General features: G+C 43.9%; 1 protein-coding gene across 1 annotated transcript in view; it reads right to left on the bottom strand.

The window, feature by feature from the left end:
* The window catches only part of TMX1 (thioredoxin related transmembrane protein 1), a 35,340-nt gene that overhangs the window by 6,643 nt on the left and 6,923 nt on the right, over window positions 1-21,774 (bottom strand). The window contains exons 2-6 of the mRNA XM_078659736.1: window positions 19,641-19,756; window positions 19,475-19,520; window positions 11,920-12,048; window positions 4,361-4,406; window positions 4,161-4,262 (exon numbers count right to left, since the gene is read on the bottom strand). Of these exons, the coding sequence (XP_078515862.1) occupies window positions 4,161-4,262; window positions 4,361-4,406; window positions 11,920-12,048; window positions 19,475-19,520; window positions 19,641-19,756 (439 nt within the window). The remainder of the gene's footprint in view (window positions 1-4,160; window positions 4,263-4,360; window positions 4,407-11,919; window positions 12,049-19,474; window positions 19,521-19,640; window positions 19,757-21,774) is intronic.

Below are 21,774 nucleotides of genomic sequence, written 5' to 3'. Positions count from 1 at the left end.
CAATCCAATATGGATTTTTTTTCTGAACAGCCCTAAAGATCTGTGTTTTTAAATGTTACATAAATATTTGTATGAGATACCTTTACCTTTTGTTGCTTTTCGGACAATTTTTTTTTATATTTTTCATCTATTTAGTATATCCATCTCACACCCTCCAAATGAAATAAATAAGCTAAAAAAAATCTATAAATAAATAATTAAACTGAGATGAAACTTAGATACCTTGTTTGGGTATGCGTTCACCCCATTTTTAACAGCAATCCAAAGGTACCACAGTGTAAACCAGGCTTCTCCAACTAGTAGCTTGTGAGCTACTGGTAGGTCTTCAGCTACTGGTCAGTAGCTCTCCTGTGTGGAGCCTAACCTTCCAAATTATAAGCTTTTGCTTAGTGAATGAATATATGTATACATACAATCAATAGTGTATATTTGAGATGCAAATGTGTGATTTTTTTTTTAAAACTAATAAACGTATGTTTCGAGAAAAACTGAATTTCCAAAATAAATTTAAAGCTGCTGAGAGAAAAATCATGGAGCTTTGGTGGGACTGATTAATAATGTTAATACCTTGGTGCTTGAGGTATAGCAGCAATGACTCTTATGAATTACCCATACAGAGGCATACGAAATTGGCAAAGCCTTTTTAACATTACTGCTAGCAACCCTGCCCAGATGCACGGAGGTGATCACTGCAAGTAATCTTGCATATGTTAGCCACTAATGTAAGTGTATCCGCTGTGTGTGGTCACTATTAAAACATTGATAATATCAGTACCTCGGTATGATTTTCTCTGAACATAAGTAGCATATATTACAAAAAAGATTGGAGGCCAATCCCATTTAAAATCGCACACCAAATAAACAGGCCTCCACTCATGTTAATCAGGATAAATACAGCAGCTTTTGTAGTTTCTTTCTTATGAAATGTACATTTCAAATCAAGACTCAAACTTGACCAATTGGGAACTTTCAAACGAGCTCTGAGACTGCAATGGAACATCAGGGGACGAGCATACAATATGAAGGGGCACAAATATCACTGAGTCTGGTGAAGAGAATGAAGTGGAAGGAGCCTGGCACCATCGGCTCCATGACTAGATCAGGCAAGTACTCATCAGCAATGCTACCAAGAGGCAAACTGCAACTCACAAACATAAATGCAAGACAGGCTATAGTGCACGTGATAAAATATCGCCAGTCCTCCGCAAATCAGACCTGCATGGAATGCTAGATAAAGGAAGCCAGTACTCAAAACAGGAAATTCTTAGGCCATGTGGCTAAATGTTGTAGTCTGATAAAATTGAGCTTACTGGCCTACATACATCTGCATTCATTGCTGCACATAGACACATGGACCATTTTAAAGGACATTTTACTGATGGGCCATGTGATCCACAGAAAAATTACCATCACAGTTAGCTGAGACCTGTAACCTCAGGTAGTAGGAAGTTGCTTGGCAAAAGAATCATGAGTTGAGAACCCAAATTAGTAAGGCCAAAAGGAGGTATCATTTATCACTACAAGCTTCCTGATCCTAGATGAGACAAACACAGGACAAAGTGGTTAACTGTGGTGAAAAGATATATTCACTGACAGCCCCATTTCTTGACAGCTAGCAACACTTTGCAAATAATTTACCACAAGAGTAGAGTGTGCTGTGGACGGGCACGTTTACTACCATCTTTCTGTTCCCATCAGAAAGAATGCCAGCCCATAATCCCAACATCAGGAAAGCAATATCTCATGCAAAAAGAGGGAGAAGAACCACCCCCAGCAGAAGAGTTTGCTCTAAGACACACTGTCATCAGAGAAATGCAACACCGCGGTCACCTACTAGGGGTTTACTAGGACACAACTACCACCAGAACAATGCTAGTCAACACCCAGAAAGAGGGGAGGCTCAAGATCAGTTTCCACCGTTTACCACTGCAAGGAGGCAACTCAGCTCACTCTCCCATCTGTTTTATCTGGGTCTGCAGGCTCCACTGAAATCTATGAAACCTTTGCGCATATGACAGCCCCAATGAGGCACACACGTTTATCAAGTATTTGTCATAAGGGCATGTAGGGAAACTACACCAAAGACAGGATTCGTGCTCTCTAGGATCATCTCGCTCACCTTGTTAAACAGGAACATCTATGCTTGTATCCTTGGCATGCATTTAACCACTGTGATGAATTCTATCACACTGCAGCAGGGATACAGTCTCAAAAACCAAAACAGTTCCTGCCTTTATTAAATACACGGAGATCACACAACATCCAAGGAAATTATGTTAGTCAAAGCTCAGAAGGCTTTCAAACAAGCTGAATGTAAAGTCTTTCACACAGGTATGGAGGAGACTGCTATCCATAGGAGCCTTATATGTTGGGTTCAAATATTGCAGCACACCTCAAAGACTGCTATTTTGATCAATGTGTAAATGTGTTCTGATTTTTAGATTCAGCATGGGAACTCGCTAGAAGTGCTCACTTTTGTGAATCCTATTGCCCTTGTAAGTGAACCATTTATCCGTCCAAGAGAAAGGCATTTAAGGTATATTTTGTCATATCAGCTGAGTCCTCCAAGAGCTTGGCATAATGCCAATGATGATGTGGTCCATACTAGTAACCCACGCTTCAGCCCTTGCTACAAGGGTTTAATTAAGACACAGGTAGTAGTTAACTTTCCAGGGTGCACTGATCATCGGGTACAGCACAGAGCAGGTGTGATACATTTAGCATTAAGGTGACTTGTAAGTAAACAAAACAAAATGACTGTACTCCCACAACTGATGCATATTTCTAGAACATTTCAGTTCTATCTACCAAAAACCGTCATTCAACTCAGTTGTTTCTTCATCCATATGGTGGCCACAAAAGCTGCATGATTTCTAAGCAATGTCTTCACTTAACTTTAACCTGGGGACTAGGCTCTCTGGAATTTTCTGGTTTTTTCCTGAGTGGCTCAGGACAATCTGTCCAAGTTGCTGAGATTAGAAGTCCCCTCGTCCATTAAATGTCTTCCTTGCATTCCAACACTTTTCTTAAAGCAACTTGTTAACCTCAGATTGCACACAAAGCACTTCCACTACAGAACAATTGAAACTGTTCACCAGCTCTGGCATAATAATCTTAAAGGGCCAAAGAACCTACAGACCCATGGGTGAGGTGGAACTCAATTTTTCCCCACAGAAGTGAGTTATGGCTCTGTTCGCAGTTGGAGAGGTTCTCACTTAAAGTTTATTCCAGCTATTTGACTATCAAACCTTTAAGAGCTTTTTCAAAATTAGAATTCAGTCTTACCTCAGGCAGAAAAAGTTCCTGAAGTACCTACATACAAGTCATTCCATCTTCGCCATTGAGACTATTTCACAGGCTGCTACCATTCCACTTGAAATATACTTTTTTGCAAGGTTTCTTGATTTAAAAAAACACAATACAAACCTTTATATTTAATCAATTTGGAACGGACGGCAAATCTTCCAAAAGGATATCTGAATCTACTACTTCAACCAAGCAAGTGTAAGTTCACCCCAATTTAGGATTTGAATGATTAAGGAAGGCGCAACATATAGCCTATGTCTCAGAAGAATGTGATTCATATTGTAATGTAATCCTTCAGAATTATTAGTCTCGATTTTTTCTATCATCTATGAAGTCTGGCGGACAAAAGTAAAACAAAAAACAAAGGAAAAACATATTGAGGTCATGAATAAAGGGGTTACTATCAATCTGTGCTTGGTTTTGTTGTTGAACCTGGTTTTTGCTGTTGCACCTTCTCCCTTGTGTGGCTAAAATGCTTTTAGTCTAGAACTGCTGATCACAGCAATTCGCAATACCCCAAAACAGAAATTACAAGAAATAATAGCATTATAAAAGTGTGACTTCTTTGCTCATAGGCAATAAAAAAAAAATCTGTGAAGCACCCAGAAAATAGAAAAAGCTGCATGGTAGTTTTAACTGGTCAACTCTTCAAAAGACTTCGTAAACAGGAGGGGGCCAACATACAAAAACGGTAGAAAGAATAAAGACACGCTAGAAAAACACATCTAAACCAATGAATACAGCACGGCTTGCACTCAATGCCACGAAAGGGTATGGGCCTTCGGGATCTGAGCATAAACAAATTGAAAGTACAGCCAGAGTAAAGTTATCAGGTGTAGTATCTCTATACTTACCAGGCCTAACGCCAAGCCAGAACACAGTGTGGCTAGAGCAAAGATAGCATAGGATCCCCAGACAGGAATGCCAATGTCCTCTGTAAAATAGTTATGGCATTGCTAAACAAAAGGAAACAAAGTTAGTTACTGAAGCAGAAAGGACTAGAGGGCTCAACGAGCTTGGTCACCAGTAAAACAAGAAGACATCCATCACTTACCCGTATCAACATGGAAAGTTGAAACAAAGAAGACATGCTACTCATTCTGCAAAAATAAAAAATAAAAAAACGTTAGAAAAAATAAATGTTTACAGTTCAAGGAAAAAACTGTTAAGCCTCATAAAAGAACAAGCATTTACAATGCAACGGTCTCACCTTTGCAAAAGTTAGATCTATTGGCATTGTAAATGACAACATTTTTATTTATGCGTTGGTTTTGAAAACAGATAAATAAATGGCAGTCATTTACAATGCCAATAGCTTAATCTATCGCAAATGCGAGACCTATTGCATTTGCACCCACACATACACATACAGAGAACCACACAAACAGAGACAGAGCCACACACACACACCGAGCCACACACACACACCGAGCCACACACACACACCGAGCCACACACACACACACAGAGCCACACACACACAGAGCCACACACACACAGAGCCACACACACACACACACACAGAGCCCCACACACACAGAGCCCCACACACACACAGAGCCCCACACACACACACACACACACAGAGCCCCACACACACACACAGAGCCCCACACACACACACAGAGCCCCACACACACACACAGAGCCCCACACACACACACACACACAGAGCCACACACACACACACAGAGCCCCCCACACACACAGAGCCCCCCACACACACAGAGCCCCACACACACACAGAGCCCCACACACACAGAGCCCCACACACACAGAGCCCCACACACACAGAGCCCCACACACACACAGAGCCCCACACACACACAGAGCCCCACACACACACAGAGCCCCACACACACACAGAGCCCCACACACACACAGCCCCACACACACACACAGAGCCCCACACACACACAGAGCCCCACACACACACAGAGCCCCACACACACACACAGAGCCCCACACACACACACAGAGCCCCACACACACACACAGAGCCCCACACACACACAGAGCCCCACACACACACACAGAGCCCCACACACACACAGAGCCCCACACACACACAGAGCCCCACACACACAGAGCCCCACACACACAGAGAGAGCCACACACACAGAGAGAGCCACACACACAGAGAGAGCCACACACACAGAGAGAGCCACACACACAGAGAGAGCCACACACACAGAGAGAGCCACACACACAGAGAGAGCCACACACACACACACACACACACAAACACAGACACACAGAGCCACAGCAACACAGAGCCTTGCATCCCCCGCAGTACAGAGCTGGGGGATCTTCGAATTTAGCTAGTAGTTTAGCCACCTACAGGACCCCTCAAAGATCGCAGCCACACGGGTCATGCTGGAATTGAAGGCTTACAGTACAACGCGAAAAGACACTACAAGTCCCTGACTGCAACGAGCTCATGGCCCAACAGCTAGGACCGAACGAAGGAGTCGCCGAGCGCGAGATACCTTGATAGTAGAGACCTGCACTTGTGCACAGACAGGGAAGTGCAGACCGGGAACTGGGTGGGGGGGAGGGAGGCAGGCACTCAGCACAGATACTGGGAACATTCTAGAAAAGAAGCAGAAGGGATAACATCCAAGGCACTCTTCGTGGGGAGAAGAGGGAGGGGAGGATTCCGGGCTCCGAAAGCTCCCCAGAAATCAAGAGACTGGTGCCAGACTTTAAGCCTAAGAGATTACAGTGCCAAGCTAAAGTCGTCGAAACAAGGGAAAGCAGACAGCGCTAGACGCTATGTGTATCCCAACTGTACCGGAATAAAAACCACAGACCAGTGTGTGAACACCTCACCTGCCCAGCGAGGGGCGTGTGTTTGCCTCAGAGTGGCCAGCTATGCGGGTGTTACTCGTGCCCCGTGCAGGGTGGTGAGGGATTGGCATGAGAACGCCAGGGAGGTGCCAGGGACTTTCCGCCTTTTCTCACCTTGAGCTTCCAAAAAAACAGCTGAACCAGTTTCCTTTCTTGTCTATTCTCCTGCGTGAACTCAACATCTTAAGTTCCCGCAGACAAACAGAAATTTGCCGCTGCCTTGGGAAAAGAATCAAAGGGGTTGCAAATTACACAAGGACTGATTTTGAAAAGAACCTTTTTGTCTACCTTCCACCACCTTGTGGGTGGGTGACTGCCACCACCTTTGTCAAGCACAAGGGGCTGACAAACTAGAACAAAAAGCTCTGGATTCCCGCCTGGAGCCAAGGGGAGAAACGCAAGCCTTTGTCCCAGCGAGCTGGAGGAGGGGAGGAAAAGTTTCTGGCATCTGCATGTTTTCTCGCCTTGTGTGTTCGGTCAGCGGCTGCAGCAGCACTGCCCCCTCCTGCGAGAGCCGAGCGCAGGAACAACAGAGCACATGGCTGGCAGCACACAATGAGCTGTGTGCACATATGGTAACCTCTGGACCACGTACGACGAGACACACTGCCCGAGCACGTGCGTCCGTTCATATGCAGGTGGTGTGCTTATAATTTACTCAGCCACCTCGCTGTTTTAAAGGGACAGCGTAAAACATAAAAAAAAAAAAACACAAACCTACTAGGCACAATGCCTTTTAATTAAGGTCGGTTGGTATTCGCGTTTGAGGACAAATGTTCACAAGATTTTTGACACGTGGTCACTTTGTCGACAGTAGGTGCCACATAAACCCGCAAAGATATGTCGAGTTGGTTAAAACCAAAAGCCACTTGCCACGGTTCAGTCCACTTTATTACCTCAGCTTGCGCACCTTAAAGTTCACAAAACTTGTCACTGACTCCCCCATCATGAAGCACACCATGAACGCTCGGCGGCCTCCTGGCATAGTGACCAGCCTCAAACCCACTCCCTGGCACTCAAACCAACTCACCTCGCTTAGCTTTCATCCTGCTCCGCACTTCAAAACTTTCCCCGGTCGGGAAGAACATAGAAGCAGTGCGGGCAAAGTTTGACGTGGGGGGTGCTGCAGGACACGCATGGACGGGGGTTGCTGCAGGAGCCACAGACCAGGGACATGCTTTCTGCCAACTCTACTGCTCCGCGCTTTGTTGTTTTAAACTATAAAGAATAAAAGTGACAGGCTTCTGTCAGGACAGTGAAAAAGCCTTTTCTGCCGGGCTGTAAGCTTCCTTGCTGCTGCGAGACGAGGGTCTGAAGCAGGGCACGAGTTTCCTCCATCTCTCCCCGAAACCTACTCTCGGCTCTGTAAAAAAAAAAAAAAAAAAAAAAAAAAAAAGCGCTCGCCATTTGTCTCTAAGCCCCGTCCTTTTCAGACTGGGAGGCTTTTTTTTTTTTTTACTGTTTACAGCCTAGAAAGGATGTCAAAAACACGCCCCCAATTCGAAAAGGACCGGGCTTAGATCCAAAGAACAACGTCACTGGGACCTCTTCTCCAATGGCTGGGCACCGTTTAGGAGGCCAGCCAATGGAGAAGAGGGGCGGGGTTAACCTCGCTACTCAAAGTCATTAAATCTCACGAGCACGAGTGCGCATCTGACGCCACGCGAGACCTAAAAACGTACCCGCTGTAATGACCTGGTATGAATCCTACACTTCTCTCTATCACCTACAAAGTATTTCCTTGAACAGGAAATAGCTAGTAGTCTCGAAGGGATGTTTTTCACAAGGTTTTGTGGAGCCTTTATTAGTTTGATGATGCATTCGTTTTGTTTTTAGTTTTTCTTACTACCACGCAAAGGCCGTCTCCGAGGCTCGACGTAGACAGTTAAATACTAAAATGGATTCAACCCAACTAATAATAGATACTTCTAACAAATCTGGGTCTCAAAAAATAACAAACCGAAGTACAGGTTAATAGCAAACTTTATTCTCCCCGGGGTGCTATCTACACTTGCCTGCCTTTACCAGTGGAGGTCTGTTTGCCTCCAGGTGAGTTTGTTCTTTATAAATATCCACCATACTCATGGTATGGTTCCTACATGCTCGCTCTGTGCCTTCAGAGTACTTTTCATTGGTGCTAAGATGAGGGGTACTGGGAATACACAAGCAGTACATTTGATAGCAAAGTGCTTGGTCAGAGTTTACGATGGGATGTGCATTTTTAGACCACTCCAACACTTCAAAGAGTCACCTTTGAATCACAGGGAATTCTACAGGGATGTGCCTTCAGAGTTGAAGGTTTGCATGTTGTCTTACACAGGGACAATCGGTTCTAGGGGCCAGCTGTACACATCAGGTGAAGGTTCACAGTTCCTGCAACGGTTGATCCTATTACTGCTCGGCCCTCATTGTGACTAGTCCGGTAATTGTCCCAGGAACTTGGGCCTCCTGGAGTTACTTATACTGTGACTCCCGTTAGCTCAGTGGGGCCGGGCACACTGGGGGAATTACAAGCAGGACCCCAAAGGTCTCCTTTGAAATACTGATTATCAGGGAAATCTGTAGGTTTGGGTCTGTTTCCCTAGTAATCTCTCATTCCTCGAAAGAGTTTTGCACACATTTCAGCTGCTTCCAGATCTCACAACTCCCATTGACTCATAACCAGTGTCATTTGCCCCATCAGAATGGAGAGGTCACTCATGAGGGTCTCAGTCTGCAGGCTTTTTGCCATTAAAAACATGCAGTCATCTGCTGTTGGAACCAGACACATTTATAACTGTGGAACAGAGTTTTGAGCACCAAACCCATGCACCCTTACATACCGTGTACATGGATGGCCTTCATCCCTACACAAATGTAGGCTGTCGTGGAGTAGAGTGGTGTAGTGTAGTAAAGTGGAATAGAATGGCAGAGTGTCAGGGAGTGTTGTAGAGCACTGAAGTGGCGTGGAGTGGCGTAGAGTGGCACAGAGTGACAGTGGAGTGGAACATAGTGTGTAAAGTGGAGTGGCATACAGTAGAGGGAGTAGAGCATCATAGCGTGGAGTAGAGTGTCGAAGAGTGGCACATAGTCTCGTAGAGGGGAATAGAGGGGTGGGGAGTGCAGCGGTGTAGTGTGTCGTGGAGGGGTACAGAGTGGAGTAAAGTAGAGTGACCTAGACTGGAGAGGTGTAGAATGCAGTGGTGCAGAGTAGAGTGGCATAGAGTAGTATGGTGCAGAGTAGAGAGGCATAGATGGCTTTGGAGTAGATTGGACTGGTGCATAGTAGAGTGCAGTAACGTTGAGAGGAGTTGATGAGAGTAGAGTGCCAATGAGTGGTGCTGCGTAAAGTGGAGTATGCCTGGTATGGTAAAGCACTGCCATTACAAACAACACGTTTTCAATTGAAATGACCATTACATTTGCACAGACATACAATTTTACTGATGAAACTGTAGATAGCACGAACGATAATGTTTGGAAATGGTATCACCAAGTGAATTGATTTGTTTTAATCATATTAAAATATGTTACCAACACACTTCTGAATTACCCAAAAATATGCTTCATTTGTGGGTTCCTCATTTGGATATATTCTGAAATATCTGCACAGTTCATTTACAGACATTTATATGTTGCCGTGCGATGAAAAAAATAACATTGTACAGATTTCCTCCAGCACACCCCAGTAGTCAGAATGGTTGTCCAATAAATCCTCTCGCTTTTAAGTCAGAGAAAGAAAAGTAAACATCAACGCACACTGGAAGAGAGTCTGACATTTGACCTCTGTCTCTGAATGCACAGAAAATATGGCAAGACAAGAACAAGATTTAAATGCATGTTTACAGAAAGGAGCCCTAGTGTGTTGTCCTGTAGACTACTTCGACCCAAAAAGGAGACTCGTAATGTTAGTTTTCTGAATGGTGCAGGAGAGGTCTTCTGCGGGAGAACTGAAATAATGAGCCCACAGAGAGTGAAAGAGTTACTTTAGGGCTAACTTTATCCTGCTGTTACTTTAAAGTTCACATTGATTCTCAGCTTTTGAGTACATTCCACATCAACCAACAAGAAAGAATTGTGGGGAAAAACAACATTAGGATAGCTTACGTTTAAACAAACTTCAGTGAACTTCCTTACCAAATCTGGCATTTTTCAGGCCATCAGAACATAGTGAGGGCAGAAAACCGAGGGGCATATTATCAAGAACGGCATTAAAATTAAAGCGGCGACGATAATGGGCTTGATAATATGCCCTTGAGAATTCAAATAGAAGCCCATGTTCCCACCAGAACATGGGCTTCTAGGGGAATTCAAAAGGGCATATTATCAAGTCCAATATTGATGCTTTAACAGCAGTTTCCTGCCGCTAAAGCGGCGATAATTTTAACGTCATTTCTTGATAATATGCCCCCAAGCAGTTACCTGCCATAATTCTCTGAAAGGTACATGCCAGGAGAAAGTCAATTTATTAGCCCTGGTTGAGGGTGGTTTAAACCCACCCCAGGGACCGATTTTATGCATTACACCATTCACTTCAATCACACGACCAATGATGCTCTATAAAGTAGTGTGCAGTGCCTCAATTCTTAGATTATAAGTGCCTCATGGGATTCAACTGATAATAGCTGTGGGAGCTACCTGGTCAAACATAAAAAAATAATAATCTGGACAATAGCAAAAATATTTTTTTCTCAAAAAGCACACATTGCCATTGTAGTCCAAGGGTAAGGATGGATGAGCAGGGCTAGCTGAAAGCCCCTATAAGTAAATATATGATATACATAATTTTAAGAGACTCAAAAGGTCTTGGCTAACACCAGACATGAAATTGGTGAAAGTAAACAGCCAGTAGAGGCATCACTTGACAAAAAATGTAAGTCCGACTAGGAGCACCGGCAACTGGAAGACTTTAGGAAGTACAATTCTACTGCAGCAACGTTTGTAGAACCTTGTATTATCTCAAATTCAGCTAAAGCCGAGATTTGCCCTACTAAAGAAAGATTTGGTGATCCCACTCTCGTTGGAATTCATGTACCGGACTATCAAACCGGAAACATTCAAACTAATGACTGGTTGCCAGGGTAAAGCATCTAAATATCATAGCGCTACCTGTAACCCAAGGAAGGGTTGTGTTGGATCTGGAGACCACTTAAGAAAGGGAGAAGGGCATGGATGGTGCAATGTCTGACGGAACCCAGTAAGATGCTTTTGGCATTCTTGATGAGAACATATTACAAAGTGAAGCACTGTTGCTCACCTAGATGGTGCTTCAGTATTCTATCTAGGTTGGAATGAGTGTGAAGATGCATTCAACCATTTGTCCCAGCAAATTTAGCACAGGTCTCAGTTTTCAGAGAGAATTGACAGACCAGAGAGGGAGGCACATGTTCATGTTAGCAATCCTTGGAAGAAGGCAATTCAGTTAACACAGATGATATCGGGTCTAAATGTTGCATTTAATCCCCCTCCCCCACCCCCCAGAGTGCCACGTTGCCTTTTCTATATTGGTGAGCACTCTTTCCCTGCCGTGAAAACTGTAAAATTGTAGTACTTTTTTTGTGGAATGTCCCTTAACTGGTTTTCAAATTATGGTCACTATATTTCAAGGTCACCACAGGCCAGTAGTGCAGAGAACGGGAGCGCTAGAGGTCAAATACATATTTATCGAAATAATCTGACTTCACCAAATATAGCTGCCTATGTATTATCTGAAAAGAAAAACAGACAAACCAGACGTTATCACCATTTCCGTAAGAAACGTACAAACATTACTTTGATACTTACAAAAATGAAGAAGGGGCAAACCAAGACGATAATGGTTCAATACTCTCCCATTCCTTCTCGCTGACAAAGCTGATAAAATCCTTCTCATGTCTTGAGCCCTGGTACTTTCTAAAGAATCCATCTTTACAGCTAGGTGAAACAAAGCAGTGTTAGAATCACAGGTTAGCACTCTAGGGCCAATCTATAATATTTAACCAATATTTTCACATCCGGTTTCTCTTGTGAGCTACTGCAAATACACCGACATTGGGAAATGCATACTGACCGTACGTAGCTATGTCAAACCCACCTGCACCTTCCGTCAAGAAGTTCAAGCTAACTTGGACCATAGATATTGGACTTTGGAGCTCCACACTGTGACAATAATACTGCCAGTTGTTGAAATGAAGGTCCTGTGCACGGCTTAGAAAAGCAGCATTGATAAATTGCTCTGGACATTTTTCTGGCCCGTCTTACGTTTTCCACCAGAAAACGCAACAATGCTGGAGTCCTCCTGAGGTGGCAGATGGTGTGTGGAGTGGTTAACAGGGGGGGTGTGGGAATGTCAGATTACGGTTGTATCTACAAGGTAGGCCAAAAGGTGCGTTGCATGGCTCGGAAAAGCCATGGCATGTGTGTTTTTACAGATTCACCCTGCTGAGCCTTTAGTAAGTTTAATTATGTAAGCTATCAGACAGAGGCTACATAATGTGACAAAATAATAATGCGCTCAGGAATGGAGCAAAGACACAACTATTTTAATTGGTGTGCTTAAACGAAGGCGTATAGTGCCCGTTCCCGCCCCCCCCCCCCCCCCCCCCCCCCAATCAGGGTTCCGATCCGAGATAGCGATCCCTGCCTTCTTGGCTGCAACTCCCTTTAGCTTATGCAGAATATCTACTTAGGGGACTCTCAGACAAGAATCAGCTCTGATGCAAGTACACTATTGCTTATAACACCAAAGGCTCAAAGCAGAGGGCATTTAGGTCCATTCAGTCTTGTACCCTCTTAAAAGTTCAGGTGGCACATTGGCTGGATTTTACTACACAATTTTCGAGAAAAATACAGACTCTCAGTCTTCCATACACAACTTGTGCCCATCAAAGCACCAATCACTGTTGGGGCGGTTGCTCCATTCTCTTCGCAGTCACATGGTGCAGTCCTCCAGCAGCAGAAGCAGGTACGCAGAGAAGGTCCTACCTCTCGGGTCAGGTTGAATTGTGGCAAGGCAGGCCAAGTTCATCCCTTCTTGCAATTTGAGCCTCAAGGGATTGGGGGAAAAGAGATGTATGGAGTACTTGGCTGCAGCAGCAAAGATGGCACAACACGCAACTTTGCAGCAATGGCGGCCCCTCAGGTCATGGCAAAGGGAACATGGCTAGGATTCTCCTCCTGTAGAGTACTCTTGTTCTCTCTCTGAGCAGGCAGGTTTCTAGGCACTAGGCTGATCGACCAGCAACTTGCATACATTTCAAGTAATGTTTCCTCACCTCCGAGAGGTGGACTCTACAGAACAATTCCTTCCTTACTCAAGAACTTAGAACATGAACCAAGAGAGGGGGTTTGGATCCCATTAATAAACGTCTCTACCAAATGGGGATATGGAGCTACTGTCTAAGGTCCTGTAACCTGTTTGGGGTTGTTACTTTTCATATGCCATTTTCAGGGGGTAGTGCACACACAGTTTTTGTGCAAGGTGAGGACATTCACAGCAGAAAGCGATTATGAAAGATGTAATGGGTTCTCAGCATTTAATCCATCCAGATTTTTCACTTTTTGATCACCATGTTTTAGGACATTTACTGCGGGTGAGTGTCACTACTAGAGTCTCACCGACAGTAATCACATGGTAATTGGACCGCACGTATTTACAGCCAGTGTCTGCAGTGACGTAGCTACTGTAAAAGGCACTGGGCTGTTATTCATAAACATGTGGGCACATGTTCGGGCTTCATGTGTGAGACTCCCGCTGTGCGCAGCCCAGTAATTTCGCACAGGTAGCTTGACGCAGAAGGGACTGCAAGAATAGATGATGGATGTTGACCTGGGGTAGAACTTATATTATTGGGCACTCCGAGATAGGTCGATAGGGTTTACTGAAGTATCTGCAGTGCCACTGTATTATACACATGGGGGGAAATCTGCTTTAAATTCCTGTTTCGCTTTACTTAGGCCTACACAGTCCAGTGAAGTCTCAAACTGGGAAGGAACATGTACACGGAGTTTGAATATGCAAGTCCCATGTACACCTCATGGGTCATCCAGAATTCACATATCTTCCTGGTTCAGCTCAGAACCAGTTTCCAGGCCTTTTGTAACCCTGTTGGGCCATGTTGATTACTCTGCTGCACAGCAGAAGAAAAAAACATCTCTTCACACAAAAGGAGCAATTATCAGCGATTCACTCAACTCCTGAGGAGGAAGAGGCAGAGAGGAAAATCATCATTTGATAATTAGCTGTCAAACTGCAACATGGTTGGGACAGCCCAGGCACACTGAACAAAAGAGGAGACATTTGGAACCAACATAATAGGGGATCACTGACGTATTAGTGGAAAAGTCCCTGGCAGTGATGTCAGATAAGGGTGGAGCTGAGACTCCCAGAGGAATTGTGAATATAGACCAATTGACTGAACCATATTGGATTGTCCCAGCATGTTGTACAGGAGGGTTGGGGTAGCAGTGGAGCAGTGATGTGGCATCCTAGAATTCGCCAGCGGTGCCTGATCTACAGAAGTTTCCACCCATACTTATAAACTCTTGCACAAAGAGTTATACCATGGACTTGGACGGTGGCAACACCATGGGCAACTGGAAGGACAAACCACCTGATGGCCAAAGGCTGTGTCGCCAGTTGACCCCAGGGACTAGTGGATCTCTCAAAGAGCCAGTGAGCCTGCCCCTTGCCTCCCCGAGGATCAGTTAGTCTGGACGTCTGTGCCTCAGCAAGATGAGAATCAAAGCCCGGGCGAGGAGGAAAGCTGGTACAGGGAGTCAGTGCAACCAGCTCCCTACAAAGTGTGCCCCTTCAGAGGAGAAGAGACCAACTGAAAATGTTGGAGGGGGCTAGGGCTAGCAACTAGGAGCAAAATGAGCCAAAGAGCAGGGAAATTGGCCCAAATTACCCACGTTATGCATACTTGAAGTTTGCCCTTTTAAACCTGCTGAAATTGAGCCAACCCCTTGCTTCGAAGACGACAGCTGGCTCATTGCTGACTTACAATCTGAGGACCATGTCCTCTGAACCACAATTTATCAGTAGGTCCCGGTGAGTTCCAGCCCTGTGACCAGGTGGGGAGTGCCACCCTCAGCCACTCTCCTTGTGAGCAAAGGGACAGTGATGCTCCTGCTGTGGGCAGGAGCAAGGAACAAAAGCTCCTCGCATACCCAGAGGCTAAAGAAGGATTCAGCCAGCTTCTGCGCCCAAGAATTACGATGTCTGAGGAGCCAGCTGGGGTTGTAGGGTCCTTGTGGCTCCCTCAGCAATCCCAAATGTGAAATCTGCTTGGGGTGTCTCGGTAGGACTTGTCACCCCAATTGAAGAAGGAAAAAAAGAACACAAGACGTGTGGCGCTGGACTTTGGCCAAAATCCGCTCATAAAAAATTCATCGTGCCTGGCCAGAAAGTGCCTCATAATGCCCAATACGAGCTTGTTTGAAATTGTTTTTTCGCTAATGGTGCCCTAATCTTGGCTGAGGCACAAGCAGCAAATTGAATGGAAGGTGTGGGGGCCGAAGGAGTTGCTGCAGCTTCCCCTCTCCCGAAGGAATTTAAAAACTGACCCTCAATTTTGTTTATCATTGTTTTAACCAGTTCTAAGGCTGGAACTTTGGTTCTGTAGCCTGGAGTGCAGGTGCCTCTAGTGGATGGTCCTACAGCTCCATTCTATCTGCATTCTGGGTGACCTAAATGTGTTCAAGAAAGACACAGAATGTTGATTTAAATGCTTTATATGAATAAAAATATCTTGCTGACAGTAATTTCTATAAACATTGCACTGCTTTGTATTGCCAATAGGCCTGTGCAAGTGAAAATGGCACTCCCTTATATTGGAACGTTCTATCTGGTATATTCTACCTGGCTATTGTGATTTTCGGGGTTGTGCACCGCTAAGGGTCAAATGTGATTTCAAAAGTTAGGCAACGGTATTTCCAACCCCCTTATGTATTTGTAAATGAGTGCGTAGTACTTAGAATGTGTGTGCAATAAATGTACTTTTACTTTTTCAAAGCACAGACTAGACAATCATTTAATAAGTGTTATTGTGTGCTAGTGATTTGCGATTACTACTCCACACTACCTTCCAGGAGTAGGTCTTAGACTGCCCTGCTTCACTACCCTAAGAAAGTCAAGTGCTACAATGTGGTACTTGGTTTCCAGTAAGGGGATAATGTGGACCTATAATTTGTGCAGGCCTCACACCCTACACAACTAATAACCTGATTTCCTACAATGGTTCCCAGTAGGAGTACACAAAACAAGTGCACGATGAAGAGTGGGAGGAGTGAAACTGGCTGTCATCAGCCTTCTTGTAGAAGTAAACAGGGACACAAAAAGGGGGAAGGACTGCCTATAAACTTACACATTTGTTAACAGAATGTGCCGACTTACCCCCTCTCCTACCATCTATCATATGTCAATGCAGGTGATAGGTTTCCACTGTCTGGGGAAGCTGAACCTACACTTCACCTAGTGCCAAGTTAAACCAAGGGACAACCATAATTATTCCCACGGGTCACAACAACCATTTTCACACAGTCTCATGCTATAACATATGTGCCATATATCCACTATGAAGGCACGCACTCAACACACACAGAACATGTCAGCACAAGGGGGTGCATTGTCTCATCCCAGCAGAAATTTACATGTGTGAGCCGGCTGACTGCATTTTTCAGAGTCAGACAAAAAAAAACGCTTTGGACAGAACTATTAATCCTCATAAATCAGTACTCTACCAGCACCACTGTATGTGAACAACCCAGACCCATGTGTGCCCACCAAGGTAACAGCAGATTCTGTACATCGATAGCTGAGCCAAATGAAAGAAGGAAAAAAATGATTAGGATACCAGTTTCACCTGCAGTTTGGCACTCTAGGGGTACACGACTATCTTGTATATCATTCAGGAACAGCATGTTTACAATAATAAGGCAAACCGTCTTTAGCTGTCCTTCTGTGGGGATTCCCTACTGAGGTACCTAGAGCAAAAAGTCCATGAGTCACACTTTGCCTCCATCATATCCTAGACAAGCATGGAAGGTGTCTGTGTATGTTTAACAATAAATTGGACTGTAAGTAGGTCTGGCTGAGGTCAGGGTTAAGTCCACTAGCCTCCATGTGTGCCTTCAAAATGGTGACTGGCTTTGTGCAAAGGCTGCCTTACATCTTGATGGACCTGAGGGCCTGCACATTCATGTTTGTCCTGTAAGTAGGGAGGCGTCCCCTTCAGTCTTTGAAGTATCCATGGTGCCTTTGCTAGATTTTTCCTAGCTCCTCCTACTATTCCTCTAAGGATCTTCATCTCAGACGAGTCTGGCTTCATGTTGCGGTCGATATGCAGTCTGCCTGGACAAGCCTGAACCAGCACGGGAGAAAATATCGACCAGCACTCCTCCATATCCTGAGAATGCAGTAGTAAAGCTCTTTGGGATTGGAAGCACTTCAAGATTCAATGTTTACAGATGATCCAGATAGCCAGAATTGACCATAACCTTTCCTTGACTAGTGTTCTAGGCTCTCGAATTATCCTAGTAGTAGCTACATACTAGCATAGCAGAGGAAAAGTGGCATCCATGGATAAATCCCTGCTGTTATTAATCTCGGATGTATGACGTTATAACGCATACTTTTACAACGCATACCTTTAAAACGCAACATCCATTACAACGCATTCCATTAGAACGCATGCCATTACAACGAATTTTTTTAAACTACCTTTACAACGCATTCCATTACAACGCATACTACCTTTACAACGCATACAATTACAACGCATAACATTACATTGCATGTATGGTAAGTATTGAATAGTGTAGGGGTAAAAATTACTATTCTAACTCCAGGGGGGTGCAACAGTAGGGTAAGTGTTGGATAGGGTAGGGGTAAAATTACTTTTCTAACTCCAGGGGGTGCAACAGTAGGGTAAGTGTTGGATAGTGTAAGGGTACTATGCGTTGTAATGGTATGCGTTGTAGTGTCATGCGTTGTAGTGGCATGCGTTGTAGTGGCATGCGTTGTAGTGGCATGCGTTGTAGTGGCATGCGTTGTAGTGGCATGCGTTGTAGTGGCATGCGCTGTAGTGGATGTTGCATTGTAAAAGTTTCGTTGTAATGGTAGTGCGTTGTAAAAGTTGCGTTGTAAAGGTTGTTTCCCATTAATCTACATCACAGAAAGCAACTTTGTTTGCGCAAATTATCCCAGACCATGTTGTGTGATCCGGAGTATTCTAATTTACTGGCATAAGAACCAGTTATTTCCTGAAAATGAGAAAACCTTTGGCTAATTGGACTCCAGTAGACTGTGTCTAGGCACTGGTCATCGGACATTGTCCCTACATTCCTAAAAGAGACTGTTTCGGCTAGCTAGACACATGTAGTAAGGTGCAAGAGGTTTCTGATTTACTTTGTTGATCACATTTTACATGCAGTTTACTCAGCATATCTGCATTAAAATACTTGACCTTCTTAAAAGACAGCAAAGACTGGACATTCGATTAAGAGGTACTAAAGTGTCATGTTTTCCAATATCACCTCTAAGTATAAGTGTTGGACTGGTCGGCAATGCTACCCAAGGAGAGTGACAAAAACGAGTACTTTGTCATCCAGTCTGGGGTTTAATAATACTGCAATCACAGGGCACCTTTGGCAAACACTTACTCAAACAGTTACAAATGCGTTCAGTGACCTCCAGCTGCCGTGATCACAGCAGGCCCGTCTTTTCTTTGTACATGCGTCTGCTTTTTCTTGATGCACAGGGTGGATTCAAATTTGGATCCTACTCCTCGGCATTGCCCAATGCTGGGGAAGTAGAGCAAAACAACACACTTGCCTTGGCAAGTAGTTAGTGTATTTTATAATCTCCAACACTCACAAGGATCAATGGTGCCAGTGGGGGAGGAAGGAGTATGTTTTTTTAAGGTTGTTGAAAGGGAGAACTAGGTCATTGAGCAAATGGCTGCAGTTATGTACGCTACAATGGTCCGCTACCTAACTGGGTCAGGAAGAGCACCCTGCCAGACTGAAACACACACCATCTTGGCCACCCACTACATTTAATGAGGTGGATAATTAATGATCTACACAAACTTTAAATTAGTTAAACACCAGTGACCGACTACACCATTTGCGCCATTTTAATACAGCTTTTGTCACTAATTTGACCCAAGTTATAACCCAACTCAGCTAACAGTTCTACAGCTTGGGCTATGTTCACAAAGTTAACCAAACACTGGAAGAATATACTACAGAAAAACTAAAACCAAAAAAGGAAGAGAACGTATTGGGTCTACCAATTAACACTGCTGTGCAACCACAAAAATATCCACTTTCCAACAAGGCATTGTTATGTACTTACTGATAGATAGTTGGAAGAGCTGTTATGATAAAGCGTCCACTCAATCCTAAAGCAAAAATGTTTGGATTAATAACATAAAATGCAGAAATCTGAACTCGTGTTATAAGATTAAAATGTTACGACTGAATTCTTAATCTTAAAAAACAAGGAAATACCATTTAGTTACCTGGCTCTTCGGTAACATCTACTTTTGCAATATTGACCTCCAAGTCTTCTCCCCATTCTGCAAACTTTTCCCACTCAGACTGGAGATTTTGGCAAGCAGGACACCAAGGGGCATAACTGGAAAACGAAATCGCTGTGAGCATGCGGGCAATGGGATGAATAACAAACTGATTTATTGGAAAGTGTCAATATAACGGAGTAGAGTAAAATAATGTTTAGGACATTGGTGTTAGTACAGAAAATATGTATAAATGACAGTCTTTAGAACTCTGTACTAGAGCACCTATTTACTTCTCTTTCCCCATAGATCTGCACAAAACAGTGACCAAATTCTGCAGAATCACATTTTTTTATAGAACATCCTGTTATGACACTAACATTACGACAAGGGTAATTTTACACACACTGATGAATTTCTAAACAAACTCGTATAACCGGTTTCTTCTCTAAACAGGTTATTAGCCGTTCAGAGGAAGTCGCCAAGTAAGCATTGGTAATGTTGCCTTGATGTTAGCTGCAATAAGGGCTTGGGTCAAACCATCTCTTTCCTTCTACCCTGATGATAACGGACATGGTATCTTTCATGAAATAACTATTTTCCTTCACTACAAGTTTAAAGAAATAATCTCAATATTTAGACATGATGCATTAACCATATTTGTGCTGAAAACTATTATTCACAGACAGATCTCTTCTGTCTTTGCATAGCTTGGGAAACAGTCGCATTTTAAAATCTAGATTCTCCAGGAATGGATGACATTCTTGCTAACTTACTTAGTATTCCTCTATTCCTTTAAGTGCACAGTTGTTAGTGTGTTTTCTTTCAATCTACATATTACGATAAGAATTTTCTGATATTTCCAAATGTATAACAGTAGGAGTTTGTCATTATTACAATATGCTGTAATGTAGAGTACCACTCACTCAACTTTATCAGAATACTGAATGGCTTAGTGGAGAAGTGTGGCTCAAATGGTTAGAGCGGCAGACCCTGATGCAGAGGTCTGGTCCGGGACCAGGGTTCAATACCCGCCTCGGCGGGTCTTGGGCTCAATTTCCTCGGACCTGATAATTCTCGCCCTGGTGCCTATTCTAATCGTGGGTCCCACTCTGCAACTCTGGGCAATAGCTTGCTTAATCTCCACAACTGCCCCAACAGCACTGGGATGCCTGGCTTCACCTTGGGGGTGCCCAGGAGTGGACATTTCACAGGGAAAAGCCAGGAAGGGTTCCTGAGCGGTATATGGACAGCGCCGGGAGGTAGCTGTGTATGTTGGAGGTAGCTGTGCGCTCTACAAATGCTGGCATTTATTTACATTTAAAGCGAAGCCTGGCTTAACACTTGGCAAGTTGCCATTTTGTTTAGATACAAAACGAATCCACAGAATCTATTATACCTGAAAGAGGCTGTGGGAGATTGGCAGAGATTTCTCCCCGGTATGCTTGCTGTGTCACTCTCAAGAAGATTACTTTCTCGGGGGTATGCCAAAGGGAAATACAAAAAGTGTATCTAAGGTTAGTTAAAGGTTTTAAGATGGCAAGTTTCGCATATGACCCAGTTGATTTTGTTGCAAGTTTTGGTGGACTGAGAGGCCAATCATTATCCGAAAGCCCTAGTGCACCTTGGTTTAGTGCTCATACAGAAAGACAGAGTGCAACTGTAGAGCGCAGCATTCACATTCAGACTTAAAATTGAAGCTCAGATGAATGAACCCAAGAATACCCCTCAGAAAGGTATGTTATAAAGCCAATGCTTGCCAAAAAACGAGAGGAATTGAGAACCTTGTCAAGATCACTTTAATCTAGAGTAACATAATGATGAGCCATTTGTAAAATGCATTAATCTCCATTAAGTCTTAGGGAAGGTACATTGTGCTCTTCTAAGGAAATGCTCAATGTTTGCTGTGGATTCAGAGGTTGTCATAGTCACACATATTCATGGACTCTTTATTTGCTTATGTTCTATATCCTGCCTGGGGTCATTTTCTTTTGCACTGAAATATTCAAATAAAAAGGTTAAAATATATTAAAAATCTATGTAAACAATGGATTCCAACATAATTTAGCCATGGGCAGACAGCTGTGTATGCATTTCTACTGAGCAGATGGCAACATCAAATAGTCGTCTGAACTAC

Source organism: Lissotriton helveticus, chromosome 9 (genome assembly GCF_964261635.1).
Source record: "Lissotriton helveticus chromosome 9, aLisHel1.1, whole genome shotgun sequence".
NCBI classification, from domain to species: domain Eukaryota; kingdom Metazoa; phylum Chordata; class Amphibia; order Caudata; family Salamandridae; genus Lissotriton; species Lissotriton helveticus.
Note: the sequence above shows the minus strand (reverse complement) of the source record. Positions and strands in the feature narration are given on the sequence as shown.